The sequence below is a fragment of the Triturus cristatus genome, chromosome 12, assembly GCF_964204655.1.
Source record: "Triturus cristatus chromosome 12, aTriCri1.1, whole genome shotgun sequence".
Classification (NCBI taxonomy): Eukaryota; Metazoa; Chordata; class Amphibia; order Caudata; family Salamandridae; genus Triturus; species Triturus cristatus.
The window spans coordinates 763,353,317-763,366,401 of NC_140595.1; the positions used below are offsets into that span (position 1 = coordinate 763,353,317).

At 42.7% G+C, this 13,085-nt stretch overlaps 1 protein-coding gene across 1 annotated transcript in view; it reads right to left on the reverse strand.

The window, feature by feature from the left end:
• Positions 1 to 2,585: 2,585 nt before the first annotated feature.
• Positions 2,586 to 13,085, reverse strand: part of LOC146782753 (extracellular calcium-sensing receptor-like) — a 235,149-nt gene continuing 224,649 nt past the window's right edge. The window contains exon 6 of the mRNA XM_085637228.1: positions 2,586 to 3,487. Within this exon, the coding sequence (XP_085493354.1) occupies positions 2,586 to 3,487 (902 nt within the window). The remainder of the gene's footprint in view (positions 3,488 to 13,085) is intronic.

Below are 13,085 nucleotides of genomic sequence, written 5' to 3' on the forward strand. Positions count from 1 at the left end.
GTCTCTGGCTCTGTATGTTCTTTGGTCTTACCATCTACTGTCATTATCATTATCGTTGGATCTAACAGGCTTTATGGTATATCCCATGGATTCATCGTAGGTCTTGCGCTAGACACTTTTTACTCTTTGTGTTTATCTCATAAAAGATGTCTGCTGGGTAAGAGATGATATCCTCCCCGTGCATGTATGGACTCGGCCTGCTCTTTTTTTCATCATTTCAAGCATAGGTTGAGTACATTGTGCCGCAGGAGGAAGGCCATAATGTGGGGGGGGGGGTTGTTGGTAGGCTTCGCGCTCTACTTATGTGTGCCCTATGAAAAGTAAGATAAATATATTACATTAATTTACATTCATATTTAGCATTAAAATATTCTCACTAATTTCTTATAAAGTTAACCTATTTCATTTTCCCTCTGCTTTTAACATAGGGAGATCTCCACCTAAAATGTGGAGTATCCTTATAGGAAGATATAGGAAGAAAACAAATGTATTAAACAAAAAAAAAAAAACTAGTAAAAAGATTTTTATGATAAAAAATAATGTATATTAATGTAATATATGTATGCATCTTGACTTTACTGTTCTTTTTTCAACTTCTCATATTGTTTCTAGTGACATCCCGAGTCCAGACGTGAGTTCTTAAGCTCAGCTGCTGTTATCAATAGTATAAATTGATTGTTTTATAACTCATCAGTACATGTGCATTTCTGTTTGCCTTCAAAATGCTTAAGAAAGTGTTCCACTAAATACTATTTTAAAGTTATTTATGTAGTTCAGAAATACAGTGTGTAGTTATTCAGGGACATATTTACTAAGGACTTGTGTTGTCCTTAAGTGACACAAGTTGTTGCAAGGAAATGGACGTATTTAAATGGGATTGACAAAGCTACGCAAGGGGGAAATTGTTCCACCCTTCATATCTTTGTAACCGGTTTTTGTGCTGCACTACATTCCATTCCATTGTGGCAGGTATTTCATGTGTGAAGCATGGGCCTTCCTGTGTATCAACCCATGGAATTTGATGCTATCCCAGATTTCCAAAGTATGTAAACCTGGTGTTGCTCAAAAATGTTGCCCCTACCACAGAAAGGCGTAATGAGGAAACATATCTTTTTTTTCCGTTATTTCCTCTTCTGTAGCACATATATAAAAAAGGGAAAAGACTCAGGATTGTTTTTGTGTGGAAAGGTATCCCTTCCTACACAAAAACAATATTTTCCATAACACGGGACCTCTTGCACTGTCCTTGATACAGGCACTCTTGCATCATGGAACAAGGGTGCCTGCATTGTTGCTAGGCAGCACACAGTGTGCCAGTGCTAGGAGGGAGAAGAAGTGGGCCATATCTTGTTAGAGATGGCACATTTCTGTTCTCTCCATTTGATACAGTGCAGAATGTTCTCTTGCGTGAAATGTTAAAAAATCTGGCCCTTTATTTTTCGATGGCTAATCCATTGAACAGTTTTGTATTTTAAAGCTTTAAATATGACTTGTTTCAATGCTTTATGCTTTTTTTCCAATCAGCATGTAGAATAGACCAGTACATTTCTCAGAGTCATAGGGCAAACCTTATTCAGATGGTTATGGCTGGCAGATGTACACAGAGAACTTATTAAAGGCATATTTGTGAAGTCAACCATGCTTGTACATCTGATGTTCTATGGTGTGGAGGGGAACTGGAACACCCCAAAAATTGGTGATTGAGCAAAGGATGATTTCTCTGGGGAGAAAATACTTTCCTCATGGAGACACAAATGAGAAATTGGTGTCTTTTCAAACAGGTAATTACATTTATCCATGTGGAAAACGTACAGTTGCTCATGCATAAATACATTTGCAGTGGCAAACTGAATTATTCCAGAAAAACACCTGGAATCCTGTGCCTGTAATTACTTTTCCATTTGTGCTTCAGGAAGAATTTGTGAATTCCAGAAATTCATATGTTAGCACATCTGAAAAGCAGTACACCTGCCGGTGTAGATATGCCACGTTTCTCAAGAATTGTGCTGTTAGACTTCTTGGGTGTGACTGCATGGAAGAATAGGATAAAATGTAACTGCCAAAATTTCCACATTTGTGAATTGGTCCAATTGTATCTGAAGGGAGCATTTATTGCTAAGAACTATCAAAAGTTGAGTAAATATGAACCTGGCCAAAGGTTTTTTTTCAAGTAGAACAATATATTGTTACATGTCTTTAGTATGCATTTCTTTCCTTATAATCTATTTGGAAGACATTATTCACATGCTTTTGATTTCCTTAATGAAATTGACAAAAGGATATTACTTTGCCTGTTTCTTTATTGAAGAATATTAACAAGAACGAACATGCATCTCTTAAAAGTGTATCTTTTCATTTGATCCCAGGTGACATATATAAGCAAAATTCATTTATGTTTTATTTTTTATATTGTTATGGTATTATTTCAGTGGAATAAGATAAAGCAGCTTAATCATGAAAAACCAATAATGATATTAGCAACTGAAATATAAGCTCTCATAGACTTATTTACTTAATATATAAATATTGTTGCCACAAAGTCACAATGTTGAAATTAATGGGACACACCAACAAATATGGATGTGTCATAGTTTCCGGCCCATCAAGTGCTCTTTTGAGTTCATCTCTGGTCTCAAAAGAATTATATAACACTTTGGAAAAAATATGCAAGACACCAAAGAAAAGCTTGAAGTTAAAATGGCGAAGACCTCCATGGCAACCATGTATTTGCCCTTGGTGCTGAGATAGGCTGGAATAAATGAGATCCAGACACTGAGAAAGGCGAGCATGCTGAAGGTGATGAATTTAGTCTCGTTGAAGCTGTCAGGCAGCTTCCTAGCCAGGAATGCAACTACAAAACTAATGGTTGCCAAAAGTCCAAGATATCCCAGCATGCACCAGAAAGCGATGGAAGCCCCCTCATTGCATTCGACTATTATCAATCCAGGCTGAATCTGAATATTATATACTAGAAAAGGAGGAGAAAGAATTAACCAAAACACACACAGAAGCACCTGGAGGAGCGTACTGATACTGACAACAGCATATGACAATTTAGGTGTAGCCCATCTCTTTAAAGTACTGCTGGGCTTTGTTGCATTGAAGGCGATGACAACCATGACTGTTTTGGCTAAGACACAGGAGACACAAAGAGCAAATATGATACCAAATGATGCTTGGCGGATGAGACATGTCATTGATGTGGGATATCCAATGAAAGCAAATGAGCAGAGAAAGCACAGGGTAAGGGACAAGAGGAGAAGGTAGCTCAGTGAGCGATTGTTTGCCTTTACAATGGGGGTGCCTCGGGAATAAAAAAAGAGACCCAGAATGGCAGTAGGTATTAAAGAGAGAAAAATGCAGATTGCTGCCAGACTATATCCTAAAACACCTTCATAAGAAAGAAACTCTGTGTCCTTAAGGATGCATAGGTCCTGTCTGGCATTTGGCCATTGATCCCATGGGCACTTGCTGCAATCTGTAGAGTCTGGAATAGAGAATAAATAATATTACCATAAGTTCAAAATAGATGTGGATAATGTACATATATGTCATTAATTGCTGTACTGACTTCCAATCTTAGATTATTCATAACACAGTGCTATAATATGAATGCACTGATTCACTCTCCCAGATTGTTAATGAGTATATGTGATTATTTGTAGATACAAACTCAATCAGCCTTTAAATAATGAAAAATAATGATTCAGAGTATTAACATATTACTCTGCTTTTTTGTGGGTTAATATTGTGTATCCAGAACTATAAGATTCTTTTGGACAAACAAATATATGAAGAAGTATAAATGTGTTCTTCTGTTTGGCTTAGATGATACGAAAATATATCCTCTTATTCAAGGCAGACATTGCTTATTAAAATCATCGGGATACATTTTTACAATGCTATTTGGTTGTCTCCAGTCAATAGAGAAAGGGAATAGATAAACATGCTCATTTATGTAAGACTTTTTGTGAAAACATTGTGTGCTATTTAAAAATATATATATATATGTTTTATTTGGTATTTATGCTTTACAAAGTGTAAGAAATTGGGTTACTGGTTGAGGGGGGTGAGTACACACCTCACATAATAACCACAATCCATGGTATTTATGGTTTACTAAGTGTAAGAAATTGGGTTACTGGTTGAGGGGGCTGAGTACACACCTCACATAATAACCACAATCCATGCAGATTTGAGATTCAGATTCAGGTTTTTATTCATGTTTAATCTTATTCCGACATGGTGAAACAACATTATAAAACATAGCACATAGGACACAATTTCCTAAAACTATTTGTAAGTATTTATTTAAAATGTTTACAATCAATAAGGCAAAGCCCCAAGAACCTGTAAAAAATAGATCATACTAACACATCAACTCCTCATATCAGTAGTCAGTAGCAGATCACTCTAAACCACCAAAAAAGTAATTCACCTTCCACCGTCATTAACCTTGTAATGTAATGATTAATGACTAATGCACTGCATACTAGAGTGATAATGCATTAAGTTATGATAGACAAGATCTATATGCAAAAAGCACTAAGAAGATTATTTACAGGAGAAAGTTAAGTCTTAATAGGAAACTACAATTATACCAACATAACAAAATATTGAAATATATTAATTTAACAAAAGAGAAAAGGTACTGAATGGCTGTACAAAATCTGCAAGTAAAATGTGTAGTAACCAGGAGGAGACATGCAATAATTAAATACTGAAGTGTTATAACATCAATGATTTAGGATACTTACTGATGGACTAGGTCTATTTTATATACCAGCTACTCTGTACCTGTCAAGAAGCTGTCTAACATGTACCATAAAGATTTAGACTGGCCTTCTCAGAGGGAAACCTGCAAAGAGATGCTGTCAGTATCCTTAATAAAGAAGAGGCAATTTGAGATTGGAAGTATTTTTCCAGTTTCTAAGAATTAATTTGCACACTAGAGTGAGCAGGAGATCTAAAAGGTATTTTTCTCTCTCATGGTGAATGCAAGTATTGAGGGGTAGAGAAAGAAGAAATATAAATTCTTCTTTCGGTTGGATTTGGAAAAGTGATTTAATACAATTTTAAATCTCCCTCCAAACTTTTGTAAAGGTGGACCATTAGAAAACCATATGTGAAGGACTCTAATGCTGTTCAGTTTGTGGAGGCGAGGCGAAGTCTAGAAGGTCCTATGCAATAACATGTTTTTGTTTAGTGCCAGAATAGGGTTGATATCGTCTGTAAATGAAGATATCCAAATCTTCAGCAAATTGAAGTAATCTGTAAGTTTCAAGCTGTCTTTTTCCCATTTATTGAGCAAATTCTTTAGTAGTGTCATTGACTTATTGTGGAACCTTGGCCAGGGACAGACTCGTTTTCTTGTTGCAAGACTTATTTGTTAGGCAAAATAAAGGTCCAAGACACAACATAAAGTTCAGGTCAGTTCATATGACGTAGCGCTCCCTTGTTAATCAGGAAATGTAGTGTAAGCTCCCAGTGGTTGGTCCTCCACTTCGGGTAGCTTCCACTGGATAACGTATATGAAAAAAAAAAATGACAACAAAAAAAAAACAACCGTCACTCGGGCTTCTTATGCTTTCTCATAGGTTGAAGGGGAAGGGAGTGGGGGAAGAGCACCCGAACTGCCGCCAACGCCGTATAAAAAGAAATGGTGATGTGAGAAACTAACTCAGGAGAATTCACAATGCGTTCATTGCGGGAAGTTTTAGGGTTTACAGCTCCCCTCCCTCCCCTGGGTTATGGCCGCTTGCTGGAGACCCCTTCTTAAACCAGCCCCACACTCGGGAACGTACCTCTGGGAGCCACACTCCCCAGTGAGCGTGGCTGGTGGTCTCCCGGTACCGGATCGGGTCCGGCTCCTGTTCTTGGTCCCGTGGATAGTGGCTCTGGGATCTCGGCATCTCTGGGATTCGGTCGGCGTCTTTTTCTGGTTCAGCGATGTCTCTCCAACTCCTCCTGGCTTCACAGCTTCCGTGGTTCCAATACGTGACGACTTCCTCCGGTCTCGTATTGGCTATAAAGGCGGCTTCCTCGTCCTCCAGCTCTCTCATTGGCGCAAGAGACCCGGTCACGTGAGATGGTTGTTCCTCCCGGAAGAAGAAGGGTGTTGAGTTAAAGGGACCGCTGCAAGTTGGGTTTCGCGTGTCCCCCGGTGACTGTGAAAGAAACACAGGTGAGACATAAGAAGGCAGTTGGTCATCCTTCCCTTCGTTTACCATGTCCCCAGTGAGCTTTTTCTGACACATCCTTCCCCTAGACAGTTCCCGTTCGGGAAACTGAGGCACACGGGACAGAAAGTCAGCGTTTGCATTACAACTTCCTTTCCAATTACGTATTTCAAAGGAGTAGGGCTGAAGGGAGAAGAACCACCTAAGGACCCTTGCATTGTTCCCTTTGTTGCGACACAACCATTGGAGAGGGGCATGGTTGGTGTACAGAAGAAAGGGAGCTCCTTCCAGGTAGTATTTCATCTTATCAATCGCCCACTTGACCGCCAGACACTCCTTTTCAATAGTGGGATAGTTCTTCTCCCGTGGGAACAATTTGCAACTGATAAAGGCCACTGGCCGTTCCACCCCGTTTTCAGTCACTTGAGAAAGTACAGCCCCCAGACCTGTGTCGGAGGCATCGGTTTGGAGAATGAAGGGGTGCTTGAAATTGGGGGATACCAACACCGGGCTGGAGGTAATACTTTTTTCAACTCGGATAAGGCCTGAAGGGCTTAGGAAGATGGGGATAGGAGGTCATTTTCTTTGATCCCTTTTTGGAGTAAATCAGTTAGTGGTGCGGCAATTTGTGAATAGTGGGGGATGAATCTCCGATAATAGCCAAGTAACCCCAGGAATGCTCGGATCCCTTTCTTCGTTGTGGGAAAGGGTGTGTTGGTGATGGCCTTGACGTTTGCCTGTTGGGGTTCTATGAGCCCATTGCCTAAGAGATAACCCAAATACCGAACTTTCTGGTATGCAACCTTGGACTTCTTAGAACTAACATGTAACCCAGCAGTGTGGAGGGCTTGAAAGACCCTTTGGCAGTGCAACAAATGTTGTTCCCAGTCGTGGCTATAGATGATGATATCATTGAGGTAGGCTGATGCATAACCCTGATGGTCTCTTAACCTCTTCTGTGCCCATGACGAGATAGTCTCGTCATGGAGCACGGTCGCGCTGTGCCCATGACGAGACTATCTCGTCATGGACCCCACCCACTAATGAAACGCCCGGCACAGGAGGGGGAAAGGGCGTGGCACAGAAGGGGTTAATACGATATCCATGAGGCGCTGAAAGGTGGCGGGGGCCCCATGCAGGCCAAACGGTAAGACTGTGAATTCGTAAAGGCCGGATGGTGTGGAGAAGGCTGTTTTGTGTTGGTCCTGCTGGGAAAGGGGAACCTGCCAATAACCTTTGGTTAGATCCAAGGTTGTGATATATCTGGCATCTCCTAGTCTTTCGACGAGTTCGTCCACTCGCGGTAAGGGGTAGGAGTCAAAGTGGATGATGAAGTTTACTGCCCTAAAGTCTATGAAGAACCGTATGGTCCCGTCTGGTTTTGGAACCAGTGCAATAGGTGAGGACCACTCGCTTCTGGAGTGTTTTATGATTCTGGAAGCAAGCATGTTCTGTACTTCCTTCTCAACGGCTGCTCGTCGAGCAGCAGGAATCCTGTATGGTCGTTGTCGTATGACTTTCCCCGGTATGGAAGGGATGGAATGCTCGACTAGTGATATTTGTCCGGGTTTGTCTGAGAAGATGTTAGCGAAGGAGGACAGCAAGGGCTCTAGGGTCTTTCTCTTGTCTCTTGGTAGGTCCTTATTTATGTCAAAGTGGGAGAGAGTTGTCTCTGCTATTGTCGAGACCAGGTTGGACCTTGGGAGGGGACCTAACCACTTCTTCAACAGATTGATGTGGAAAATCTGTGTTTTCATTTTAGAAAGACGGAGTTTGTAGGTAGTGAGACCCACTTTTTCTACGATTTCAAAGGGTCCTTTCCACTCGGACCGACCCTTAGGGAGAGCGGCGGGCAATAACACTAAAACCCAGACATGGATCTGTAAATGACGCTACTTTTTCCCTTTGTCGTAGAACACCTATTGTTTCCGCTGGGCTTTCTCCAGGTTGTTATGTGCGAACTCCTGTAATTTAGACAACCTTGCCCTCAGGCCTCTTGAATAATCCAGTAAAGCATGGGTTTCCTCTGGTGTCTCCGTTTCCCAAGCTTCCTTGGTCATTTCGAGGAGAGTACGAGGTTGTCGTCCATACAGGAGTTTGAATGGCGAGCAACCCAGACTGCTCTGTTTTTGGCAGTGGATGACAAACAGTGCCAAAGGAAATAGTGCGTCCCAATCCACCCCTTCAGCCGTCATCATTTTTTTGAGGGCTAACTTTATCGTACCGTTGTACCTCTCACATAAGCCATCTGTTTGGGGGTGGTAACCAGACGTTCTTATTTGGGTTATGTCTAGACTTTTGCATACCTGACCCATTAATCGGGAGACAAATGGTGTACCTTGATCCATGAGGATCTCATGGGGAAACCCCACCCTCGAGAAGAGGTCCATTAACTTTTCGCAGATAGTCACGGTATTCGGTGTTCTTAAAGGGAAGACCTTGGGGTACCTGGTGGCATAGTCGATAATGACAAGGGCATATTGGTTGCCCTTTTGGGATTTGGGTAAGGGACCAATGAGGTCCATGCCTATGCGGTCAAATGGTTTCCCAATGATCGGGAGAGGCTGTAAAGGGGCAGAGGGTGGTCTTGTAGAAGTGGACCTCAGCTAGGCCTACCAGTGCAAGGGGTTCGCCATTCTCTGCACAGAGTCCTCAGACCAATAGGAAGAGGTTGGCACTGAAACTGGAATAGAAAATACAAAGTTTAATAAACCTCATGAGGTGGAACTACATTCACACAGTACCCTTCGGTAATGAATGAAGTAGCACACCGAACAGAAGGACCATGCTCCTTTTATACCCACACAGGGGCTCAAAAGAAGGTGGTACAAGTACAGAAGAAGGTTTTATGTACATATAAGGTCATATAGAAATGCACAATCGACAAGTAGGAGGAGTTAACAGTTTGACAATGCTAGTAAACACATCCTGACAGTTACATACTACTAACAGCTGCAAGGACAGCTGCAAACTCAACTGGGCATGTGCGAAGGTGGAAGATGCTAAATATAGTTTGTTTCTAGGCAGATTAAAAGAGCAGTCAACACTGAGGGAGGACAGAGAACATGGTGAGCACGTGGCAACACATGGCAAACAAAATGGCTGCCAGAAATACAAAATGGATTCCACAAAATGGACAAGGTAGCCTCTAAATACAAGATGGCTTTCGCTAATGTTAACCCAATCGCTGACAATTTACAACAGTCTATAGGGGTTTTTCTGCTGGCATACTTCGCATTCATGACAGTATTTGGCTATCTGGGCGTATATCCCAGGCCAATAAAAGTGCTCTAAAATAGTCTGGCTGTTTTTTTGTGTCCCTGTATGGCCTGCCAGAAGATGGGCATGTGCAAAGAACATGACTTGTTCCCTAAAGCTTTGGGGGACCAGAAGCTGCGTGGGACCTGTTGGACTGCCTTTTCTATACAGCAGACCGTTCTCTTTTAGAAACGTGGGGTAGGTCGTAACAGGAAGAGCCGCCTGCTGCCAGGCCGTCTGGAGTGTGGGGTAGTTTCTTTGGGTGTAATGAAAGTTCTTATCCCCTTGCCATGGGGCCTGGGTGAGACAAACAGCGGGTTTATAGGCTTTCACTTTCAGACTAAGGTATCTCATAAACTCGGGATGGTCGACCCCTAGTATAAGTTTTTCAGGTAAATGCGGCAGGACCCCTACGATAGCTGGAAGTTCCCTCCCGTCGGACGTTCTAGCTTTTATGGAAGCTGCTGGATAGATCTTGATGTCTCCGTGTACGCACCTAATGGGTATGTGGCGTTGGGTTATGATATCTTCGGGTTTGACTAAGGAACTCTGGATGACAGATTGTCTACATCCAGAGTCTAAGAGAGCCCTAATGTGCACCCCATCAATTACCAGATTTACTTAGAATCCTGTGCCCATTTCTTCAGTGTACAGAACTTGGCGTGGAAGATAGCTAACATCCATAGGTTCGTCGGTGTTCCGTTTCTGGGGACAGAAACGAGCTATATGCCCCATGCCCCACATTCAAAACACTGAGGCCCTTTCGTGGTAGGTACTACGGGTTTGGAGGGGCATATTTTAGCCACTTCGACTGGGGTTTTGCCAGTGTTTTTCTTGTCTTGTTTGTTGACTGGGGTTCGTGGCTTGTTCTTTCCTGCCCATATGAAGGTCCTAGGCTGTGCTCTAGAATATGTATTGGCCATCTCTATGGCCTGTTCCACCGAAAGACCAGTGTGCTGTTTTAACCACCTCTGTGTGGGATGTGGTAGGACCTCTAAGAACTGTTCAAGGTAGATCAACAACATTATCTCCTCCTTAGTGTTTTCTTGCGGTTTGAGCCACTTGTCCGCAGCTGTCTTTAGTTTATGTAAGAGGGTTTTGGCCGTATCTCTGGGGTTACCCTTATCTCTCCGGAAACGCACCCGGTATGCTTCAGCATCGAGCCCCAGGTGATCGAGGATGATCTCCTTTAGCTTGGTCTTCACTCGTTAACAGGGGAGCCAAAAAGAAAGGCCACTTGTTTTTGGGCCAGCCTGAGGCCCGGGCGACCCGTTCATAATTTGTAAGAAAATAATCCGGGTCATCCCCTACAACGTATTTCTGTAGAATGATGTTAGGAAAAGTAGATGGGGATCCCTGGTGTGGGTTTGCCTCTTTCGTGGCCTCTTCTTGACGATCAGACAACTTATATAACCCTTCAATTTGTTGGTTCATGGTTGTACTGAACAATTCTCTATCGGCTTGTGCAGATGTCATGTGTCTTTCGAGAGCCCACTCCAGTTTTGTTTGGCCGGCAATAAGTTGTTGAAGGAGGTTCTCCATTTCGTCTTTACAATTGACAGAATCCCACTTCTGACACCATGTGTGGAACGTTGGCCAGGGACAGGCTCGTTTTCTTGTTCCAAGACTTATTTATTAGGCAAAATAAAGGTCCAAGACACAACATAAAGTTCAGGTCAGTTCATGTGACGTTGCGCTCCCTTGTTCGTCAGGAAATGTAGTGTAAGCTCCCAGAGGTTGGTCCTCCACTTCGGGTAGGTTGAACCGGATAACGTATATGAAAAAAAAACAAATGACAAAAAAAAAAAACAACCGTCACTGTGGCTTCTTATGCGTTCTCATAGGTTGAAGGGGAAGGGAGTGGGGGAAGAGCACCCGAACCGCCACCAACGCCGTATAAAAAGAAATGGTGATGTGAGAAACCAACTCAGGAGAATTCATAATACGTTCGTTGCGGGAAGTTTTAGGGTTTACAGCTCCCCTCCCTCCCCTGGGTTATGGCTGCTTGCTGGGGACCCCTTCTTAAACCAGCCCCACACTCGGGAATGTACCTCTGGGCGCCACGCTCCCCAGTGCGCGTGGCTGATGGTCTTGCAGTACCGGATCGGGTCCGGCTCCCGTTCTTGGTCCTGTGGATGGTGGCTCTGGGATCTCGGTGTCTCCGGGATTCGGTCGGCGTCTCTTTCTGGTTTGGCGATGTCTCTCCAACTCCTCCTGGCTTCACAGCTTCTGTGGTTCCAATATGCGACGACTTCCTCCGGTCTCGTATTGGCTTTAAAGCCCTCTTCCTCGTCCTCCAGCTCTCTCATTGGCGCAGGAGACCCGGTCATGTGAGATGGTTGTTCCTCCCGGAAGAAGAAGGGTGTTGAGTTAAAGAGACCGCTGCAAGTTGGGTTTCGCGTGTCCCCCGGTGACTGTGAAAGAAACACCCGCGAGACATAAGAAGGCAGGTGGTTATCCTCCCCTTCGTTTACCGTGTCCCCGGTGAGCGTTTTCTGATACTTATGTTGCAGGCATTCGCACATTTTAGAGACTTCATGTACAGTTTCAGTGAGGGTTTGAGCAAAGTGTGGGAGGGTCAGTTCTTTATCCACAAATGTTAGTTTCTGTATGCATGTTTTTGGTTTCCAGAATATCTTGAAATCAAGGTTGTGTAAGGCATTGAGTTGTTGTAGTCAGCAAAGGACAGAGAATTTTTACTGTACCCTAACTGTATAATAGTAACATGGCCCCGATTTGCCCATCAAGCAAGTGGAGTGGTTGGCCGTTCAGTTTGAATTTTGAGTTGTCCCAAATAGAAGTTATGTTACAGTTGTGGATTTTATTATCAAGAAGGGTGTCAACCTTCAGTGTACCTGCTCTAGTGTTGTTCAGGATATGTTTGGAGTGTAAAGGGGTTACTTTATTCTTGGACAAAAATTAGATTAGGCTTCAAATAGTAAGAATCAATTGTTCTCTCACTAACCATTGAGGTCAGTATTCATCATTGTGAGGTAGCCACTGAATCCCTTGTTTGAAAAGGAAGGTTGCCCGGTATGTTCTGAAGAGTGCCAAGTTAACTACTCTTAGATCTTTCAGGAATATTCATTTCTTTAATGAAAGTCTAGGTTTTTATTTTGCCAGAGATATTTGTTGATAAGATGATCGGGTTTAAGAACTAATTTGATCATGTTAGAGGTAACATACAAATCAGATAATTAACAACAACTTTTATCATATTTTTTACTGTTTTTACCTTTTCCAACCACAATAGGAATTTTGGGGACCATCCCTCCAGAAGTTCTGTGAATGTTTTAATTGTCATTGCTTTGTTATGCCAAATGGTGACAAAAAAGTTGTTAAAAAATTCTAAACCTATGTATTTTATGTGGTGTGGTTGCCAAACGATCCCTCAATCAATCAATCAATCAGGTATTATTATGCACAGCTAGTCACCCAATAGGGTATGCAGGCACTTGCAGGCCCCAAAGGCTAATTCGAACTGCCAGGTCTTGATGGCCATTCAGAATTTCAGAAGTCAGGCGATGGTCCGGAGGTGCATTGGGAGGAAGGTCCAGGTCCTTGCTGTGATGTGGGTGAAGGAATGTCCTCCACTTCTGCTTCGGTAGGTGCGGGAAGTATGGGGAAGTGAAAGATAAGTGGAGCGTA